This window comes from Sinohyriopsis cumingii, chromosome 9 (genome assembly GCF_028554795.1).
Source record: "Sinohyriopsis cumingii isolate HCF-2022 chromosome 9, ASM2855479v2, whole genome shotgun sequence".
Taxonomy (NCBI): Eukaryota; Metazoa; Mollusca; class Bivalvia; order Unionida; family Unionidae; genus Sinohyriopsis; species Sinohyriopsis cumingii.
Genome location: NC_142969.1, coordinates 109,148,101 through 109,172,721, shown reverse-complemented (window position 1 = coordinate 109,172,721; position 24,621 = coordinate 109,148,101). Strand labels below are relative to the sequence as shown.

The 24,621-nt window shown below is 34.9% G+C and overlaps 1 protein-coding gene across 1 annotated transcript in view; it reads left to right on the top strand.

Moving 5' to 3' along the window:
* Positions 1–24,621, top strand: part of LOC149792454 (uncharacterized) — an 86,714-nt gene that overhangs the window by 23,716 nt on the left and 38,377 nt on the right. The window contains exons 3-4 of the mRNA XM_089969391.1: positions 18,064–18,184; positions 18,886–19,002. Of these exons, the coding sequence (XP_089825517.1) occupies positions 18,064–18,184; positions 18,886–19,002 (238 nt within the window). The remainder of the gene's footprint in view (positions 1–18,063; positions 18,185–18,885; positions 19,003–24,621) is intronic.

Sequence of the window (24,621 nt, the reverse complement as noted above, 5' to 3'; positions counted from 1 at the left end):
AGGAAGGAGAACCCCAAGACAAAGACGAAGAAGTCATCATGATGAAGTCTAGATGGCCAGAACAAGAATCACATTTAGTTTTCTGTTATGCTATAGTCTTGACAGAAAAAAAATTAAGGAATTGATCAAGAAAGATGGCTATGGATGTCATAACGATCATCCCAGTGAAATTCAACACGATAAATGCCTGATGCTGAGTCAAGAAGAAAAATTGGACGAATATCTGGACGAAGCTTGGAGTCTCATCTCGGAAGAAGACGTGTTCAACAGTGGTATAAAGGCTTGCGTGAACATTATTGTCCTCCATTAACAACTCAAGAGATCCATCGCATCGAAGCTCTGTTGTATCAGAGTTGGGAGACAAGGCGAAGAAACGGTTACTTGTCGGACATTTTCAAGCAAAAAGTCAGGATCGAATTGATCACTTATCATTACCTGTGAAGAAGAAAAAAAACAAAAAATGGATACCTGAGAAGTTTATTACCTTTTGAACCAGTTTGTACACTGCTTCTTGGAATCCTGTCGTCTGTGCTAAAGATGAACTCCCTCATTGCACACCTCAAAACCATCAAGCTTATGTGATCAACACGGACGACAGTCATCTCCGAGGAACCCACTGGGTAGCCGTCTACTTTCCTCAAGAAGGATGTGTGGAATATTTTGATTCCTATGGACTGCCCCCTTTGGAAGACGATATCATTGACTTTATGAGAAGAAATGCTCAGACCACACGATTCAATAATGTGAAATAACAAGGCACATATTCCTTGGTGTGTGGACAGTACTGTGTGTATTTTCTGCATCATTGCAGCCTGGGCTATTCTTTAGAACATTTAGTGACTCATTTTGATCCTCGTCATTCTTCTAGAAACGATGTGAAAGTACATCGCTGGTTTTGTGACCAGTATGCTGATCTTTTGTCTCTAACTAGGAAACGTAGTGTCCATCAATGGCCTAATAACTTCCAACAGTGGAAATCACAATTTCATTCACAACGTTGTCAGCCCTGTTTAAAGTAGAGTGTGAATTGAAAAAAAATGTTTGGTATTTGAAAAAAATGTTTGATGTTATAGTGTTGGATTATTGTTAAAAAAATGTTAGAGTTCTTTGTTAGTATGAATTAAAAAAAATGTTGTGTTTTGAAGAAAAAAATGCCTTTGTGGTTTGTTTGGCTATAGGAATCTTGATTCATGCTCTTTGACTTCTCTCTATCCCTCCCATAACACTATTTGAACGTTCGGGCTCGAAAACCGTGTAGTAATGTTTTCCTTCACGTCCGCGCTTTGACTTTAAGAACCTGGGAAATTTCCAGTCTGCCCATCCATTGTTAACTCATCCTCCTACGAAGATGTCCTCCAAACTAGCTAAGCTAAACGAAGCCTACGTGAATTTGCATAGGGTCAGACACAGTCTGATACCGAAGCCACAAGAGATAGAAAATGTGAGAATGCTAAAAGTCACTGAAGACCTGAAAGAAGAGCTCTTCAAGGAGGAATTCAAGAAGGAGAAAGAAGATTGGATGGAGAAGTACAGACTTCATAAACGGCAGAGAGAGAGAAGCAACAGCAGCAGCATGAACCTGACAGAGGCTTTGTCAACAGTTGTATCGACACCAAAGAGTTCTTCTTCTCTTTTCCGAAGAAGCAGACCTTATCCTGTGAGAAAGCCTGTCGTCAGAGGAGGCCGCCATCTTATAACCTAAGCGACCGCCATAGCTTCAAGATCCAAACAAAAAAATTCAGGGCTACCCCATACTCTAGAAAAGAAATAACATTCCATTGCCTATGATATGTTAGTCAGTTAGAAGAAAAAATACAGAAGTGAGTCTATCAGCACATGATTTCTTTATCTTGGTTAGAAAGTGCGACTCTAAGTCCTTCGTTTCCGTCGCTTATCAAAATTTTAAAAATGGTAATGTTCTGTAAAAAAGTGAGTGAGTGTTTCTTTTAGGTCTGTGCGTTTTTGTTTTTTTGTTGGTGATAATATTGATAATGTAAGTTCGGGTACAACGAAATTAAAAGAATTAGGCGCAGAACTCGGTGTGGAGGGAAGAAATATACGCAACAGTAGCGGGAGCAAGAAATGCAGACCTAGCCAGTTAGCACTCCACCCACCTCGAGAACACAAATAACATCTAGTCAACAGCCGACTATACCTAACAAACAACCTGCCCCGGAAAGAGTGGTGGCAAAAACAAAGGGCCAATTATGTTAGACAAACGGTATGGCAAACTCAAATATAATTATCGGAGGCACTACGTTCTTTTCTGGGGCCCCGAGTGGCCGAGTGGTCTAAAGCGCTCTCCGTTACGGATCACTGTCATCTCACCTTTGTCTGCGTGGGTTCGAGTCTCGGATTCGGCTAATGTGGGTATGTGAGAAAGCTTGCCAGTAGCGTCTCGTGGGTCGGTGGTTCTTTCCGGGTTTTTCCTGGGTTCTTCCTCCACCATTAATACTGGCCGCCATGTATAGCCTATCGCGTGCTGAAAAATGGCGTCAAACCCTACAACAACAACAACGTTCTTTTCTCACTCCGATACTACAGGCAATCTCAGCTGAAAGAACAACCACAACAACAATAACAGCGACAGACACCATAGCATCGGATTTGAAACTATCTACCTCAACTAAAGAATTAGTATCAGAACCAGAAGAGGAAATTGAGGCGGTTGAGGAGGAGGAGGGGGACGCTGACACTCGTTGAGAAGTACACCGAAATGGGTCTAGATCAAGCATTGTATGACGTCAACAAAGCAGGGTAGTTTATTAGAGCCATACAATACGTTGCCTACAAATCTCTAGACACCTTTAAACCAAGACCTTCTCAATGAGGATTAGGGTCAGAGTTCTTCCCCAATTCTACAGACAAACCTACACTGGATACCCCCTCAGTCAGCTGGTAGAAGCCGCTGCTTACATTGCCGCCCATCATGGCTACGCATTTCCTGATATCAAGAATCATGAGACTAGGAGTGCGGGAAAGAACGTGAAAGCAAAAGAGAGACGTGTTACCTTCTAACAGAAAAAAACAGCCGTTTTTAGGGTTCCAAAAGATTGCTTTTTATTAACTAGGGAACCATATTTGGCTTGGTATCCCTCCTTGACTAAACTATTCTCGAAACAAACTTGACCCATTGGAACACCGCAACAAACTTAACTTTTTAAACCTAACAGTGACCAAACTGGTGTATGTCTCTTAGACATAATAATTTAAATAAGATCAGTATGGCTATTTTTATGTACACTAAGTACTAATATTAGATAGATATGTTAGGAAGTAGGAAATTTAACAGACTCATTAGATTTGAACTAATTGCACAAGTGGTTAACACATTATTGGTACTTTTTACTGTCCATTAGCAAAAACGGGACTTTATTTGAAATAAGTACGGGCTAGCGTTTTGTTGAGTACTTAACACCCATGGCTGTCTTTTTGAGCACCTTTTTTCCTCCTTTACCACGCTCGGACAGAAAAATGAGTGTGTGGTGAGACTATTCCCACTCATGTTTAAAGCCTTTCAGTCAGGTTGTTAAGGACTAGTTAGTCCTACACCTGAGTGGCTAAATTTAAAAGTAGTCTGTGAGTACATAAAAGCCTCGGAGATGAGGCTCTCTTTCCTTCCCCAGGAGTAATTAAAAATCACGCGGTGCGTTATTAAACAAGTGATATATGCTCCATTAGAGCGAAAATCACTTTAATTCAAGTAAGCAAGCAAGCAAGTTCGGGTACCGTCTCTAGCACTTTTGATGACACCAACTGTCTGGGTTATTTTCTTTCTTGCAAGCCCCTATGTTCCACTTCTGTTTGTGATAATAACTTGTGATACTTCACATTTTCTAAAGTGGAAATCTTTACAAGCCGTACAAAATACAAAACTTATATGACTTTGGCTTTTGACACTTGCACAGACTCTTCACATTATAAATGTCACGAGAAAATTGTATATCCAATTTTTACCATTTTCAAAAACACGCACACACTTGCAGCTTGACCAGAAATATGTACATCTTGTTTTGTGGATAAGTCACAGACAAGTCCAAGTCCATAGGTGGTTATGAACGTTAGGAATATCCCCTCATTTTTTCAGAAATATCAAAGCTTGTATGTGCATTTTCCCTTTTCCACTCTATATTAGTGCTTAGATTTGTTCCAAAAAAAGAAAAAAGAAACGAAACAATTTTGAAGAAAAAAAAACAACTGAATTTTGAATTCAGGTTTCTCTCTGTTTATAATTTTTTTTCAAGTTGATGGTGCATGACAGAGTACATTCGCCTACCTTTCCAAAGTGAGAGCCATTTCTTCACATGTCACTGCCTTTGTTAAATTCGGTTCATTGGTTAGTTATCGTTAATCTTTAATTTTTTGATGCATTTCTTTTTGATAGAAGATTTAAAGCTTTCTAGTGTTGTAACGGTATTTATGTTGTTTAGTCTGTTGATGAAATTATCTATAGCAAAGTGCTTAAGCTTTTTTCAGGTTTTTTATTATTTCAAGCCCTACAAAAGGAGACCAAGTTTGTCTTCAAAGAGGATTGAAGCTCTAAATTACACGGGCGTGAAGGAAAACATCGTTATGTTCATTCTAATCATGCTTGCCGTATCTCTTTGTGTTTTAGAGGTCATATTTCTTCTTAAGTAAATACACGCATCAATAGACAGACATATTGGGTCATCATCCTTGAGTTTCTCTGTACTTTCGGTTATTTACTTCATACAAACCCCAAATTTATTAGTTTGAAAAAAAAAGATAACATGCCCCTCAATACTGTAACACATCTGTTCTGACTCTACCGATGTGAGTGTGAGTGTTTATGTTAAAATGTTTAAGTGAGATATAAAAAAAATGGTCAGCTTGAAAACGCGAACCAATACTGTGACGCTCAGTATTTTGATGTGATAAGAAGAAATGGTACAACACACACAAAGAGGGCTTGTAAGTTCACATTTCAGTCTGTCTGCACTGTAATGGTAACAACGCAAGAACATAGGGATTATTATGCCACACAGTCCTAGAACAAAACAATGCATCACCCGTTGTAAGCCATTTCATTGGCTATACTTATTTTCTTACCGCGTTCACTTCGAATTGACTTGAGTAGCTATTCACACAGTGACGAGAATGGCCATGCTTTACTGGGTCTATCCTATAGGCGATTTATATAAAAAAAATAGTTTAAAAAATTAAACTAATGCACGAACAATGGTTCCATGGGCGATCCCATGGAAATTGTGTCCGTCTTATTACAAAATACATCAACATTTAATTTAACCGTGCAGATCGCTAGAACAAACCTCTGATCATATACATTTTGAAAAGTGTTGTGTGACACGGATCGCCATTGTCGCTTGGTGTCTGCTTTCTTCTTCGAAAAGAGATCGTTTCGTCTTGACTATAAAAATTTAATTTGACTAAGTTTTACGCACTACTTGAACTCATACATTTCACGTTGTAGGTGTAAGCCGTCGTTCTCAGTTTTCTGGAAGTTCGTTTTTGCGTTTCTCAGATGTGACACTATTTTTTATGGACCGAACGAAATTTCTTTTGGCGTGAATCAGGACTCATGGTTTTGTGGATTAATTGGAGAGCATTGATGAAAGCTCAGTTATGTCGTCTTCGAAATCGCTGACACGGATCTGAGCTAACACTTCAGGTTTTGTGTGAGGCGATACGGTACATCATTGCCTTTTACTTCCTCAATGAAATCGTTTCATCTTATTGCAAAATTACATTTGACTAGGTTTCATACGCAGCAGGTCCATGTATATAAGGAGAGTGTCTTAGCGTCAGAGTATTCATTCAACTCTCAAACGATCAAGAAGATGGAAGAGTCAGCACAGATCGACTTGCTGGTCAAATATTTGCTAAAAGTCATACGAAAGCATAATTCACAGGCGAAAGTGGCAACAAAACTTACTCTTTTGGTCGTTGATTTGATGAGAGTCATACGAAAGTGTGTGCTAATGAAGTTTGCTATATCTGCAAAGGTAAATGGGTATTTGTCTCCAGAATACCTGCTTCGTCTAAGAAAGAGAGAAAAGTCAAGATACCTAATATCGTTGTCAGGAGAAAGGACACTGGAATTCAGAGTGCCCTACGAAAAAAGAGAAGAAACAAAAACAAGACGAAACAGAGAAGAGGGATTCAGAAGAAGAAAAAGAAATTGAAGATGATGAAGAACTTGTGCCAGTAAAGACATGGAAATGGAAAAATTGACAATGTGAGCCGATGCTTTGGCCCTGATGTGAAATTTCATACTACCTTCTAAAAGAGAATAGACCAGAAAGAAAACGTAAGTGTCTCTTGGTCTTGACATTGTATAATAAGGATGGCGTGTTTTGTTTTTACTCACACTTTATGAAATTGTGCTCTTTCACCTCTCTATCCCTCTGGATCATGTTTTAGTTAGAATTGAAATGGAAGGATGTTTTCCTTCACGCACGCTCTTTAGGCATGCAAGTCCGTAAACAATAATCAGTCTATTCATCCATCATTTTGTGTCTTGATGTTTTCTAAAGCACACACTGATGCCATAAAATAACGGGTTAAATGGGTTTTGCAGTGTTGGGAGTGGGGTGGGTGGGGTGTAGGTGTTTGGCAGAGTTGGTCATTGCAGGTGAGGGCTTAGGTGCTTTCAAAAAACTTTTTCTTCTTCACTCTGTGTTGATGGAATATAATGGGTTATTTTCTTCACTCTCTGTTGATAGTATATATATAAAGGGTTATTTCTTCACTCCGTGTGGATAGTGTATAATGGTTTTCTTCTTCTTCCCTCTGTGGTGTGCGTGTGTGTGTGTGTGTGTGTGTGTGTGTGTGTGTGTGTGTGTTAGCGTACGTTGTGTAGATCGTATATTTGGTTGTTTTCTTCTTCCTCCTCCCGAGTGTGGATAGTATATTTGGGGTTTGTATGCGTTCGCGTACGTTTGTATGGATAGTATATTTGGGGTTTGTATGCGTATTCAGGTCAGCCACTTGCAACACTGTTGCCATTTATCCCCTAGTGTTCACTACAGTGTCGTCACTGACGCTGGAAATTTCGAGACTATAAATATCGACTTGGGGATTTCCACATTTTGTAGCTATACATATATACTAGAATTCATAAACAGGAACGTCACTCAAGCTGAGGCTATAAAAAGATAGTGGGATTTTCCAAAGGAATAACCCACAAGTTGGAGCTATAAATAGATAGTGGGATTTCATAGGAATTTCAGCTGATTATAGATACATAGGTATTTATCCACGATCGTCACCGAAGTTGATATTGTAAGTAATTACTAATTTTATCCATTTTATAGTGTGTGTGTGTGTGTGTGTGTGTGTGTGTTCGCGTACGTTGTGTAGATCGTATTTTTGGTTGTTTTCTTTTTTGTTCCTCCCGAGTGTGGATAGTATATTTGGGGTTTGTATGCGTTCGCGTACGTTTGTGTGGATAGTTTATTTGGGGTTTTTATTATCTCCCCTCTGTGTTGATAGTATATTTGGGGTTTGTTTTTCCTCTTCCCTCTGTGTGTGTGTGTGCGTGTGAGTGTGCGTGTGTCTGCGCGCGTATGTTGTGTGTGTGTGTGTGTGTGTGTGTGTGTATTGGTCTCTGTTTGTCCCTATAAAACTCACTTTATCCCTATCAGATACACTCTACCTACCTACCTACAGTAGCGCGTATTCAGGTCAGCCACTTGCAACACTGTTGCCATTTATCCCCTAGTGTTCACTACAGTGACGTCACTGACGCTGGAAATTTTGAGACTATAAATATCGACTTGGGGATTTTCACATTTTGTAGCTATACATATATACTAGAATTCATAAACAGGAACGTCACTCAAGCTGAGGCTATAAAAAGATAGTGGGATTTTCCAAAGGAATAACCCACAAGTTGGAGCTATAAATAGATAGTGGGATTTCATAGGAATTTCAGCTGATTATAGATACAAAGGTATTTATCCACGATCGTCACACAAGCTGATATTGTAAGTAGTTACTAATTTTATCCATTTTAGTCTAAACCATTGTAACTTAATTTTCGGGGATATGTTTATTTTCCTTTAACTTCTGGGACAATTTCGTCATTTTAGCGTTACTTTTAGTCACATCCATTTTGTCGTTGAGCATTTCCTTGATTATAGCTATTTATAGCATCATTACAATTATGCAAATTTTTGAACACCCCAGCTAGATTTCAGGTCTTGGTAATGCTTTATATATAAATCTCAGGCTTGTACTAGTGTATGTATGTCTCTGTCTCTGTTGTGTTTGACCCTCTACCATCATTGTCCCTCGACAGTCCCACCATGTTCAATTCCCCTTGATGCTATTCAGACCCACCATGTTCAATTTCCATATGTTAAATTCTCTTGAGGCTATATCCCCCAGGGGTTTCCGTAATGTTAAATTTCCCATTGTCCCTAGACAGTCCCACGATCTATTCCCCATGTTCAATTTCCCATTGTCCCTAGACAGTCCCACGATCTATTCCCCTGTTCAATTCCCCTTGTCCCTAGACAAACCCAAACTCTATTCCCCATGTTCAATTCCCTTTGTCCCTAGACAAGCCCAAACTCTATTCCCCATGTTAAATTCCATTGTCCCTAGACAGACCCAAACCCTATTCCCATGTTCAATTCCCATTGTCCCTAGACAGACCCAAACTCTATTCCCCATGTTCAATTCCCTTTGTCCCTAGACAGACCCAAACTCTATTCCCATGTAATGCTAATTCCCCTTGTCCCTAGAGTGACCCACGATTTTTCTCCATGTTAAATTTATATAGTCCCCAGAGTGACCCAGAGGTGTCTGTAATGGTAATTCCCATTGTCCCTAGGGTGACCCACTTCACTACTTACACAGTCCACCGATAACTACTAATTTATTCAGTTCATTGTTCAAATGTCATACAAAAACCAACACAAATGGCAAATCATCACAAATTCATACAAATGTCAATAAACAACCACCAATGTGCGCATAACCAATTGTACTTATAAGTATGAACTCTATTCGACACACCGTAAAATTCAATATAGAAAAGAACATACATTTATAAATGAATAAGTGTCATATTCACAGTCACTACGCATGTTGCGCTATATTTATTTTAATATTCTAGATTATGGACAATCATGACTGTCACTAGAACTGAACGAAGTACTCTCTTGTAAAGTATGCAACTGTTAATACCGGATCAGTTTGTAACTTCGTTAAAATTTGTCTTTTCTTAATTTGATTCATGCTCTTGTGCGTTCGCACACACTGCCGGAAACGCACATCACAACTAGAATAGTTCTCTTACTTGCAATCAAATTCAATATTCATCTCATCTATGCATACTTATAAGATTCATTTAGGATAAGCAGTTAATTGCAAATATTTTTATTATCTTAAGATGGATATTAAGAACGACAGTGACGATACACGACGATATAAACTTTGGCGGATTAATACTTACAGAAGCAGATGCCGTGAAAGATGTGAGGAAAAATTGTAAAATGTTAACAAGCAAATAAGTAATTTCATAATATGTATTTCAGGAATGTTGTGTAATTCTCTTTGGTATTATCAGTATCGACCATTAATGTTCTTTCAATACGGAATGTTTGATAGCCCTCGATGATATTATTGGTTGTCGTTTAGGATGTCCTAACATGATGTTCATGGGATTACAGTGATACAATAGGTAGCTATTCCACATAAATCACAAGGTTGGCAATATGATACTGTTCAATTCAGCTCTCTCCGCACGGACAACAGGTTGTATTGGTCTTGATGCATATAAAACTAATGAAAATAAAGAATATATTTTTAATGGAATTTTAAAACTTGCAGTTTTAGTTTTGTCCTGCATTTTTCACTCGTTTCAGTTGTATGTACAATCGATGTATATCTAATAGATTATAGTAGTTATTATAATTGTGTAGTTTAATTGCACTCAGGTGAAGGGATTAGTTGAAAATATCCATTAAATTGTTACATTGAGTACTGTACAACTAAAAATGTTTTTTGTGTTTCTTTGACATGTTATAACTTTTACAATTCTTCACTGAGGCCTGCATTGCAAATTACTATATTTATATGATTTAGATCTTATATAGGTGAACATTATTACATTTTTAAATGCTTGCAAATATAATATGACTGTCTGGTTATCCGAGTAACATCAACCCTTCCGCGTGGAAAACTTTTTGTAGGGTCAGTTTGTATAAAGTGTAACAGACTGTTGTGTCAAATAGTGCTTTAAGTTTAGAATATCTCAGAGGTTTTTACTCTTTATTTTTCTTTTCCAGTTTAATTTAGTTCTGTGTTATTTTTTGTTGAAAAGATTAGATGAAACTAACCATGTCACCTGGGTTACCAAAGTTAAAGATATGATAATTGCAATGGCAGTAGCTGGTACAGGAAAGTAACATTTCCACTGGTCAGAATGTAACCACGTGATCAAAATGATTTGCGTTCATTTCTGTATGAACTGTAAGGAGAACTACTTTTCTAAGAATACCCACTTATAGTGACGTGTACAGCAAAAGATAAACACTGCCAGTGAAGGCAGACACGAAGTAAGCATTAAAGGGATACAACATTCTTACATATTTAAAAAAAAAAATGAATAAATTTGGCTTCCATGGTTTGAAGGACTGGTATTATGATGACCTTATTACGATCAAGCAGGACAATCCCAAGTGCTAAATACAGCTACGTAACAGAAAAACCCCAAACATTTATTACTACGCTCAATTAAGATTTCTATTTTATAATGATGCAAACAAAATAACATAACGAATAATTGAAATTTCAATTATAAGAGTTTAACGTTGTTTTTTTCTGAGTTTATCGTGGTATAAACTGTCAGTTGCCGACTCACACAGCTTACATAACGCCCTCCGGGCATTATTTTCTGTGTGAATCGGCAATTGACAGTTTATATCACGATAAACTCAGAAAAAACAACGTTAAACTCTTACTTATTTCGTTTCGGTTTTGGGTATGTTTGGCTAAATCAATATGTTGGAGACGAAAAATAATTTTTCTCACTATTTTTGCAAAGAATTAAGGATTCACCACTTCAAAACTGGCGAATTGATATTAACAACTCACATAAATGTGGGTATTATAGCATGTGTAAAACCGAACTAGGACCGGAAAATACCTCCCATGTGGATTAACGTATTTACTTAGGAAATTACATGCTAAATTTAGATGCTCATCGCATACGCTAAAAATAGAAACAGGTAGGCATGGCAGGATTGAGAGAAATAATAGGCATTGTGAATTATTCCGGGGGAAAAAATGTTTATTTGGTAGAAGATGAATTCCATTTTGTTTGTGTGTGTCCAGCGTAAGACCATATAAGAAAGAAATACTTCAATGAAGTTTATTATCTCTTTCTGTCTGTATAATAATGTGTATACCTCATGAGTCATAACACTATTAATTATAAGAAATCTGTTTTACTGTATCAATTTGGCTTTTTGTCTTCGACAGTCTTTGATAACTCAAAGGAATGGTGAATAATATACTCAGAGGTAGTAGTATCTATAAAATAATGCGAATTATTGGAAATTATGTATCTATAGTAATGATGAACACCATATTTAAATTATTTAAACTATGGCACACATTATATTTATTTGTATTGCATTTTGTAATATGGTCCGGTGGCCTAAATTACTGAATAAAGTACTATTATTATTATTATTATTATTATTATTATTATTTAACTTATTTCAACGACATATTAATATTTGTAAAAGTTACTTGACAATTAAACTTTAGGTTTTTTGTCTTAAGGAATTGATAGACCAAAGTAGGTGTTTAAAGAAACAATTTGTAAAATAAACACCTAGTTAAGTTCTTAAATAAATTATAACCAATAAAGAAAAGCCTATTTACACTAGCAAAAAAGAGTATTTAATGAATCTATATTGCAACCCTAAAACTCCAGTATCATAACAAATACAAATCAATCATGTGCACAAAATAAGCATGACAAAGTTTATATTAAGGAAGAGGATATAACATTTTGAACTTATAACCCAAGTAACTGAATAATCTACATTCACATTAAATAAGCAGGCTAGAAACTAATTTCCTAATACCCAATGGTCTAGATTTTTTTAATATAAAATTCCAAGTCCATTGGCCTAGGATTTCTAAACAAAATGTAAGATGAGTACCCAAGATATATTTCATAACAGCAATTTTTGAAGGTCTGTGGTCTTGTATTTCGCTGTAATAACAACTGTTTTTCAGGACCAGTAACTTAGAGAATAAGAACAGGGTTAACTGTTTAGAGTGGATGGAAATTGGTTAATCGGTTTAATCTGAATAAAACAGAATGAGTGGCCCAGGACCTGAGAATTTTGTATTAAGATTTTACTTGTCCGTATAGGCTGTATTATGTGTAACGTATAGGCTGTATTATGTGTAACTTATAGGCTGTATTATGTGTAACGTATAGGCTGTATTATGTGTAACTTATAGGCTTTATAATGTGTAACCTATATGCTGTATTATGTGTAACGTATAGGCTGTATTGTGTGTAACGTATAGATTGTATTATGTGTAACGTATAGGGTGTATTATGTGTATCGTATAGGCTGTATTATGTTAACGTATAGGCTGTATTGTGTGTAACGTATAGATTGTATTATGTGTAACGTATAGATTGTATTATGTGTAACGTATAGGGTGTATTATGTGTATCGTATAGGCTGTATTATGTGTAACGAAACAGCCAAGGTTAACATTTAGATGCAAACTGAATTAAGATGCAAAGTTGCAGCAATTTTTTTTCATTTAAAAACAATTTGCATTAAGTATAATGTAGCAGCAAGGTAAGCCTTTAGATAGATAGATAGATAGATGGATCGATCGATCGATAGAGATAGATAGATAGATAGATAGATAGATTTACAGCAAAATAGTTGTATTGTGAGCAAAACTGAATGTTTCATTCCTATTCTTCTAATATCAGATTGCTCTTTGAGAAGTTATACAACTATATACATTAATCTTACCTTTCCTTTTTGTTAACATAAGAGTGTCTTCGGCCGAATCATGTACAGGGTAATAAACCATTTAGAGCAGGGCTGTTGCAAGACAATCAGATATTACGATCATGCAGCGTTCTGAATGATACCAGTCTTTACTTGAATGTCAAAATTTCAATTGATTTAAAATTTCTTATACTTATGATGAAATAAAATGTAGAATGTTAAGAACGATCTTACATTAAGATTTATGAGTGCTTTAGTTGGCATGAAATAATAATAATAATTTGCTGGTATACATCTGAATCATGTTCAAATAATGTTGACCTCAGCTGGTTTCGGTTGCAACTAGGATAAGTTTTCAAAAGAATCTTTTTACTTTTTGCTTTTATGTCTTGGCAAAATGTCCCACTGTCCCTTCTCTTCAGTTATACAACGATTGCATTTCGAACTTTTATGCTATTCCCCTTATATTTGTTTAGATAATCGAATATGCAGATGTTTAATAAGCAATAAAAAACGATTTATTGGGACAAACACGTGTGACAAGTCTGTCATATGCAGTCTGTTCAAAGTCAGACATCTATTTTTCAGTTTGTATTATGTATTTCTTCAATAACAAATGAATGTGATACAGCAGTTACAGGCGTTTAGTTTGTTCACTACACTAATGTTGTTTCTTTCCGGAGGTTTGGCCAATTTTAATGAATGTATCACTATATCGATCGGCAACTACATATATATATATATATATATATATATATATATATATATATATATATATATATATATATATATATATATATATATATATATATATATATATATATATATATATATCGTTGTAATTTCCCTAACGGCTTCACTTGCTTGTTTTAATTGAACTAGTGAAAGAAACAAAGAGAGGTAATCATTATTATTGAAATGACCATACATGGGATGAATATACTTTGTGTGGAATCGTACATAACAACTAAATTATGCAAAGCAGTTATAAACCAAGCCAGAAACGATACAAAAGACTGGAAAATACACACACAGACACAAGTAAACGTACACACAAGCAGCATGAAAATGCACATTTCCCCGTAAAGAATAATAATGTAACTAATGTTGGAACTAATTTCTAGGAGTCAAATATTTGCAGACGTTTTTTTTTCAACCTTCACTGCCTTTACCGTAATGTTTGTTCAGTTGTGTTTAGTTATCAAATGACTTTAAAAAAATCATAACCTTTTAATAAGTAAAATCGTGTTTCAAGCTTCTATTGTATGAAAACATAAATAAGATACGCACCGTCAGAAACAGTCTTTTATAGGTCGACTAGACTTTTAAAATGTATCAAGCAAAGTTTAGCAGGAATGTACCAAGTTTTTATGCGAATATGGAGTGCGTAGTAATCCCATATTGCACGTGTAAAATAGATTATTGAGGTTAGTTTCACGTACAATTATACTACAATATATGATATTTGTTTATTTAGTATTTTTTAAATGTTTTTATCCAAAATCTATTCACGTTTTAATGCTTACGTCACTGTTACTAAAATATATATTTCCAGATGATAAATTCTATTTTCTAGCGGCTTTCAATCGTCCTCATAAAATGTATCACAAAATGTATTACTGATGTTCCACTGATTTCATTGGCTACACATCATAGGTCCAAAGAGAGGTTTATCAACATTGCTAATTCACATTTCCTCATCAACGTATTAAGAATTTAAAATCGCTCAGCGTAAGAAAGCAATGAAAGTTAATGAAGATGCAGCAAGCTGCATACCATCCTCTAAGGGAGAGATGAAACCATTTGAAGCACAGCACACATGCATAACTTATATCGAAGGAGTTTGGTAAACTTGTGCTAGGACCATTAATTTGAAATTTCTTGATACCCCTACCTATTATATGAAATAATATTGTCGGGCTACGATCCTCGGAGGCACCTGCCTTGCACAAGAAAAGCCCCCACTGTAACCGAAAGTTGAAGCTGCATCAGTGAAGAGCTAAAAATCTGCAGCAAAAGAGACAAGGCAGAATAAAATTCCATTCCGCTGAACGAAACTCACTCCACATCTTTAGATCCAGTCTAGGCTCTTTATTTAGTTTCACATGATGTTATAATTCGGTGACGATTGTTGACAACGATATCAGATATAATGTGAAAGAAACGTCTGAGGCTACCATTCGACCTTCAAAATGTAAATAGATCCAAAAGACAAACCAATTCTCTCTTCATGCACAATTTCCTTTGCTGGAAAGCTTGCTGCTTTTGAGCTTATCACGTGGCAATATGGATTACATTTTGTGTGAGTCAGATATTATACCCAAGTCTTCTATAACTGGTGATGGCCACAGTGTCTTGTGAGGAACAGTTGGAATAGCTAACCTACTGAATATCAATGTAATTATTGTCATTGTTCATTTAGCTTAAAAATCAGGCGCATCAGTGGACAAAATCATCCAGCAAATTCAAGAAATGAGAAATGCCATGATTATATTTGTGGCATGCATGAAATCACTCTGGACAGTGTAACAAAACTCTTAGGACTACTTCAATTACCAAATACTAACTTAGTGTAGAGACTAACTTAGTGTAGAAAAAATATTTATCCCTCCACTTGACACCGTACAAAGGCCACAGTATCGTGAGTGTGGGAATGAACTTGAATCTATCAATAATATCAGTTTTGCACATATTAGCACCTGGTCCTAACTGTAACAGAATATGAATAGCGTCATCATGAGAGAGAATTTTTTTCTTTGCTGAGTAAGGCATTAAAACTGTTATGCTTGAGAGAACTGTGGGGTGCTGACAGATCTACCGCAAGTCTGCTCTTGCCAGAATATTTGCTTTGCACATCGCCAATGGCGCTCATACAGTACACCTGAAATGGTGGATTGTCAAAGGTTGTTGTGGTGCTCATTGTCCCGTAATAAATCAAACCTTTTTAACTTGTGATACAGCTGATACAAAAGTTTTACACCCAAATGAAGTAGTAAGCCAATGAGAAATTCAGTTGTGAAAACCTAAGCGGAGACCATTGATAAGATCACACACACACACATTCACACACTTTTTTTTCCTTCAAAATCAGGATGTCCCTGTTAAGTCTAAGCATGTGTATAAGTGTGGTTGCTTGGTATGTAAATGACTATTTCCCCGAGTCACGTGTAGTCATAGTTGTTTGTAGGCAGCTGTAACTGTGAATGTACTTTTTGCAAATCAAGCATAATAGCGTATTAGGACAGTAAGCTCTGAAACAATATTTACTTACTTGAAGTTATTGCATATTTATTTTCCTTAATGTAATAGTCTTTTCCGTCCCTGTCTATGCAATGTACTCTGTCTATACACCGATGTGCTTTATCTTGGCAGATTATTTGCTGTCTGTGGAGCAAGATTGAAGAAGTCTACAGCATTAGCAAAATTCCGGAACTGCTGGCAATCAACTACCTCATAAGCAGACAGGACATGTATTTGTAGCTTGGATCTATTCTTCTCCAATCTTCTTTAATGTTCATGGTACTGCATTATATAGCTGCATGCAAATTCTTTGTGATACACATAAAATGCAGGACTTTGGCACAGCACTCACCCTTGCTCCCGTCTCTGATTGGCTGATAGCTGATACCCGCATTGTGGGCGTGTCTGCTGAACAGATCTTGCATAATGGGCTTTGTAGAAAACCATTAGTTAAATAAACATCATATAATTGCATTAAATGCCTATTGATCGTTAGTCAAAGAAAGAGACAGTTTTTCTAAGTTTAATACATCTGCACTTCATTTTATTTAAAGCTAATTTGCATGAGCTACAATATCAGCTCATAAAAATTAGCTTTTAATCAAATTAATTGCAGATGTATTAAACTTGGAAAAACTGTGTCTTTCTGGTGTACGTTGTTGAGCACCTCTATGACAAAGCCACCAGTGCTGTTATCATCAATGGCAGCAGAGGAGATTGGTTTCGAACAACAGTTGGAGTCAGACAGGGATGTATATTGTCACCTACACTCTTCAACATTTTTCTGGAAATGGTCATGGAGCATGAAGTGCCAAGCGCACTGTCAGCAACGGAGGAAGAACTATCACCAACCTTCGTTTCGTAGATGATATTGATGGTTTAGCAGGAGATGAAAAATAGCTGCCTGACTTGGTTGAGTGCCTCGACACAACCTCCACAGCATATGGTATGGAGATTAGCGCAGAAAAAAAAATGACGACAAACAACACGACCTTTATTAGTGCAGAAATAAAGGTCAGTGGACAGAATCTGGAAAAAGCCATAAGCTTCAAGTACTTTGGATTAATTATCACAGATGAGGTCTCCAAACTAGAACAACTTTGCAGGATTGCCCAGACAACAGCAGCAATACCTTGGTTGAGACCAATATGGAAAGATACCAACAATGCATTTGGTTCCAAAATAAGGCTGATGTGCTCGATTGTCATATCCATCTTTCTGTATCCTTGTGAAACATAGACGCTCACATCAGATCTGCAAAGAAGGATTCAAACCTTCGAAATGAAATGCTACCGCAAGATTTTGAGCATCTCATACATTTACCTTGTAGCCAATGAAGAAGTCCACAACAGGATCCAACGAACCATCTGATCCTATGAAGACCTCTTGACCACTATAAAAAAGCGCAAACTACATTGGTACGGTCATGTCTCAAGATCAACTGGACTGGCAAAAACAATCTTGCGAAGCACAATGTGAGGGTGTAGAAGAAGAGACAGAAAAAAGTAGGAAGATAACATTAAGGAGTGGACAGGCATGGGATTTGGAGATTCCCCAAGGAAAGAACAGGGAAAGATGAAGAGAATTGGTTGTAAATTCAACTGTGGTTCCCCAACGACCTCTTGGGTTATGGGATTGATGATGATGATAATAATTTTTATAATTGAACTTTGGGAAATACTAATTTTCCATTAATCTGCGGACAAATAGGGATATTTTGCCAAATGTTTTTATGACCAGTATGCGTTATTATCTCAATGAACACTTCTAACATTTTGAAGTGCAAACATTTCATTAAGTACGGTTATTGTGAGTTCTCTCGCTTTTTGTTTTACAGACAGAGGAATTCAGGGAATACCTTTGCAGAAAAGGGATTAAAGCTTGTCCAGGTTATCTGATGTGTACTATAGATGCATATTCGAACTGGTGCCCAGCGCACTATAGTACACAATGTACCAGTAAGTTTTCTCGTCCACGAATAGACCCATTTAGTATATTCATGGCAGATATAATAGTTTCAAGAGAAATGAAGTTATGTTATGGATGAAACAGCTATAGAGACTATGTTGCACACTTGACGGCAATTACATTGAATATGCCTTTTTACTTGCATGCATGTATGTGTGCAGGTATGTATGTATGTATGTATGTATGTATGTATGTATGTATGTATGTATGTATGTATGCATATATGTATGTATGCATGTATGCATGTATGTATGTATGTATGTATGTATGTATGAACTCAAATCCATGTAAAAATTATTTTTTTACAAGTTTCCATTGTCTTAAAGAATAATCTACAATCATGGACAAAAGTTAGCTAAGTAATATGTTGTTCACAAAAACCCATACAATATACAACCATGGGCAAAGGTTAAGCACACAATGTATACATATATATAACACCACAAACATCATCATTATCGTCGCAATTATCATCATCGTCATCACCACCATCATCAAAAATAATACAAATAATATTGTATCAGTAGTAGTTATTTCTGTTTTATAGACTATAGAGCAACGGGTACGAACTGATTTGTAATCTTAAAATATATATATAACTTTCACACAATATTTCTGTAAAACATCAGGCACAGAGAAGAGAAGATAAAAGAATGAAGTTCCATTTATCATTTCAAAATTTCTTTTACAGATGTATGTGACACCCTTGTTCCAAGATGTAAGAATGGAGGAACGTGTATCAACATCTCGACAGGCGATTACCGGTGCATTTGTCCAGGGGGATTTAACGGCAAGGATTGTGCCAATGGTTAGTTATGACAGTTTCGCTTGTATGTGTATGTGATTGTATGCGCATAGTAGAACCAACAGTGAGATGGATCAAAGTAAAGTTGTGATCTCATACATATGTCACAATGATTCTTATACTTATGTCTCAATGATTCTCATACATATGGCACAATGATTCCCATACGTATGTCTCAATGATTCTCAAAATTATGTCTCAATGATTCTGAACGCAAATGTTGCATAGTTAACGGGAAATAAATGTGCGCAGCGACACACAACCCGTTTATTCCATGGTGATTGTAAGAACTTCTAGTTTCTAGTAAATATACTCTTTGAGAAAAGTGAATGTTGCAGTGTATTTGTGTATTTAGTGATCGTAGTTACATAATATAAATATGTATGACTTGTGTATTCAACATAGTACACATATATCACAGAGTACTGGACTTTTTCTTTAACACAGAGAGAATGTATGGTGGTGTTAAGGTGGCAATCTACAGTTGCATAGTTTGCAAAAGGTTAGATTTTTAAAGAAAAAAGAATTCCCCATGTTTTCATCGCTAGTTATACTGATTATTTAAACACGACCTTGCATATATTAGGTAGTTTTATAAATAAAAAAATTAGTGCATGATTGATGGGTGTAATATGGTTATACAGTATACAACTTGGCCATTCTCCAGATCAGCATCTATAAAAGAAAAGAGCTGCTGGCTTTGCTTGGTCAGTTTCACCTTCTTGACTTCAGAGGTAAATTGCAAAATTGTAAACGAACATGTAACTTCTTTTACATTGTATGTATTTGGTAACTTATTTATTTCACTTTCAGAGTCTGGTATTGTATTGTCTGGCAGATTTCGTTTTATTTCCTATTTCATCACTTAGTCGGTACAGTTTCCCATAGTATGTGTAGTTTCATATTTTTTATATCCCAACGTGTTACCTATCACTTTATATGATTCTGATTGGTCCAAAAAAGCCCATGAAAATTGTGTGCAGTATTCTACTTACTGATTGGCTGCTATCGTGGGAAAACATTTGAACCCCGCCTTCTGGAATTATTTGTTTTCAATGAATATTTTGGTGGCCATTTTTAGAGTCGACTCAAGAAAGGGAATTGTGGAAAAATGGTCTCGTCTCTCTGAATATGGCCAAGAAATCCCCACAGAGGTTTGTTCTGTCATGTATAACGATATCATCAAATGAAAACCCCTAGACAAGATCAACAAGTATTAAAACTAAGGGTATTGCTTAGTCGATAGTGGTGTATTCTGGGGGTTTTGCGGGGCGGTATATCAGTAACATAGAATCCACCTTATTTACAAGCGTAGTTTAAATGTTAACTTACAGATGTAAAAATACTCACCTCGGTTAACAGAATAATCTGGACATAAACCAGTCTACAAACTAACAGAAGAATCTGGACATAAACCGGTCTACAAACTAACAGAAGAATCTGGACATAAACCAGTCTACAAACTAACAGAAGAATCTGGACATAAACCAGTCTACAAACTAACAGAAGAATCTGGACATAAACCAGTCTACAAACTAACAGAAGAATCTGGACATAAACCGGTCTCCCAACTACAGAACTTTATCAACCCATAGCATAATTACGCGGTAAATATGTGATGCAAATCCGACTTAAAAATAAATTTGTTTACGTTTTCTGTACAATCTACTGTTCCCAATTAAATATCTAGTCACAAATACATTACAGTAAATACGGGAATATCTGCATCCAATAGTACTCTTGTCATATAAATATCGCAACAATGTAATGTTTAGTTGTGAAAGTGACATTTTAGGCTGAACATGAACTCTAACCGGTACGTTGTACCGTATCAAACAGTGTGAAATCACAGGCATTGTAAATTCTGTGTTGCAAAATGGTTTTTCTTTATAAAATGTTCTTCTGTTTATTCGGATGGACAATTGTTCTGTGATTTATGGTTTGTAAAACGAAGTATAATTTACTTCTACTAGTCAACTTTGTTTGGGACTATTTTTACGCACAACAAATGAAAGGTGCAACGTTTGTCAGAATGAACGAAATTATCCATTCTTCTTTCTATCTAAACAATTTCCACTGAAATAAAAACTGTGGTAAACTAATCTCAACTGGGTAATGATTTAATAATAAATTTATGAAATTCGTTGAATGATGTCCAGCTTTTGCTCGCAGAGGCTCGCAAAAGCTGCACTTCATTCAACTTGTTTAATAAATTAAGTATTAAGTCATTATCCATTTGTGATCATCTATTTGATAATTGTCAAAGATAGTGTACTTTAGACTAATTCAGGTTGATTTTCTGAGCACATTTGTGCGTGCGTATGTATGTGTGTGTGTGTGTGTGATTTGGATTTTTAAAGCAGCTTTGACAATTTTGTCAGTCATATAGGTACGATGTTAGCAGTGTGCCATTTTAAAGTGTTGTCTAGCACTGTGACATCATGTCGTAGACGCATAGCATCATGTCCCACCCAGTCACATTATCCTGACACCAGGCCGACCAGTCCTAACACTAACCTCTTAATGCCGAGCGCCTAGCAAGGTAGCAGTTAGTACCATTTGTATAACTCTTTGAAATAAGTCGGCCGGGGTTCGAACCTGCGACCTCCCGCATCCAAGGCGGACGCTCTAACCACTTGGCTACCGGAGCGGTCTTGAGCACATGGGAGGAGTCAGTCTGGTTATGTGTGTGCTTAGATCATGTACAATTTCCAAAAATACAATATCCAGAGAAATTTCGGCATGCAAGCAATATATTCACTTTATATTTCTTTCACTTAATGCAACAGTTTTAATTTAAGTTGACATCGCTCCTGTGTTCTAATACTTTTAATTTCGCCATAATTAAGGTCATTGCACACACAATACTACCATAATGCATATTGTTTATGTAAGAGCAAACAAAGCATAATTAGCTTATATTCATGTATATTATCAATGTTAATGTACATAATTAGCATATATTCATGCATATTATCAATGTTAATGTACATAATTAATTTTTCATGCATATTATCAATGTTAATGTACATAATTAATTTTCATGCATATTATCAATGTCAACGTACATAATTATTTTTTCATGCATGTTATCAATGTTAATGTACATAATTAATTTTTCATGCATATTATCAATGTTAATGAACATAATTATTCTTTCATGCATATTATCAATGTTAATGTACATAATTAGTTTATTTTCATGTATATTATCAATGTTAATGTACATAATTAGTTCATTTTCATGCATATTATCAATGTTAATGTACATAATTAATTTTTCATGCATATTATCAATGTTAATGTACATAATTATTCTTTCATGCATATTATCAATGTTAATGTGCATAATTAGTTTATTTTCATGTATATTATCAATGTTAATGTACATAATTAGTTCATTTTCATGCATATTATCAATGTTAATGTACATAATTAATTTTTCATGCATATTATCAATGTTAATGTACATAATTCATTTTGATGCATATTATCAATGTCAACGTACATAATTATTTTTTCATGCATATTATCAATGTTAATGTACATAATTTTTCATGCATATTATCAATGTTAATATACATAATTAAGTTTTCATGCATATTATCAATGTTAATGTACATAATTGTTTTTTCATGCACATTATCAATGTTAATGTACAAAATTAGTTTATTTTCATGTATATTATCAATGTTAATGTACATAATTAGTTTATTTTCATGTATATTATCAATGTTAATGTACATAATTAGTTTATTTTCATGTATATTATCAATGTTAATGTACATAATTAGTTTATTTTCATGTATATTATCAATGTTAATGTACATAATTATTTTTTTCATGCATATTATCAATGTTAATGTACATAATTATTTTTTCATGCATATTATCAATGTTAATGTTCATAATTATTTTTCATGCATATTATCAATGTTAATGTACATAATTAGTTTTCATGCATATTATCAATGTTAATGTACACAATTAGTTTATATTCATATATATTATCAATGTTAATGTACATAATTAATTTTTCATGCGTATTATCAATGTTAATGTACATAATTATTTTTTTATGCATATTATCAATGTTAATGTGCATAATTAGTTTATATTCATATATATTATCAATGTTAATGTACATAATTAGTTTATATTCATGTATATTATCAATGTTAATGTACATAATTAGTTTTTTAATGCATATTACCAATGTTAATGTACATAATTATTTTTCATGCATATTATCAATGTTAATGTACATAATTAATTTTTCATGCATATTATTAATGTTAATGTACATAATTAATTTTTCATGCATATTATCAATGTTAATGTACATAATTAGGTTTTCATGTATATTATCAATGTTAATGTACATAATTAACTTTTCATGCATATTATCAGTGTTAATGTACATAATTAATTTTTCATGCATATTATCAATGTTAATGTACATAATTAATTTTTCATGTATATTATCAATGTTAATGTACATAATTAATTTTCATGCATATTATCAATGTCAATGTACATAATTAGTTTTTCATGTATATTATCAATGTTAATGTACATAATTAGTTTTTTCATGTATATTATCAATGTTAATGTACATAATTAGTTTATTTCATGCACATTGTCAATTTTAATATACATAATTATTTTTTTTATGCATATTTTCAATGTTAATGTACATAATTAGTATATTTCATGCATATTGTCAATGTTAATGTACATAATTAGTTTTATATGCATATTATCAATGTTAATGTACTGTTTTGTTGAGAACATCACATATAGTGATATGGAGGGGAGAAAACGCAAACGATTTTTTATTTGTTTCAGGATGGTGCTCTAAAGTTCTGTATTTTGCATAGAGTTAGAATTTTAAGGAAAAATGTTTTCCTCTCTGGTTGCATTGGCTTTTTAGACAAAAACCTTGTACATCTTCGGTATTGTGAAAAGAAGTTTTGATTTGCTTTATTTTGGTGCATGATTGATGAGTGTTATGTGGGTCATACATTATTCAGCTTGGCCTTACTCCAGATAGGCTTCTATAAAAAAAATAAAAACTGCTCACTCCGCTTGGTCATTTTCACTTCCTGGACTTCAGAGGTAAATTGTCAACTAGTATTACCTAGTCTGGCAAAATTCGTTTTTCCCTTTCGTAATAACTGCTAACAACAGTGTACTTTAGACTAATTCAGGTTGAGTTTTTGAGCACATGGGAGCTGTCATGTTATTTATCTGTGTGCTTAGATCACATACAATTTCCACAAGTACAATATCCAAACAAATTTCAGCCACAGTACATGAAAGTAACATTGAGGTATTCCAACATTCTCTCAGTTGTGCCTGTTGCAAATGCAAACAACTTCACGTTACACTTGGCACTCTCTCACAAGTTCATACTATATGTGGAGCGCACACAATAATTGTTTTGATTATATTCTATGATGTATTGTGCAAGTCATATTATTCTAGTTTCAAAGCCAATTAAATTTACTAGAGAGTAGAAGCGTTTCTTTGCTAATAAATGTTCACCTTCTTAACACTAAAATGAAAACGTACTGGAAAGTAATAAAACTGAAGAGTTAAATTTTTCGATTGTAGGTATTC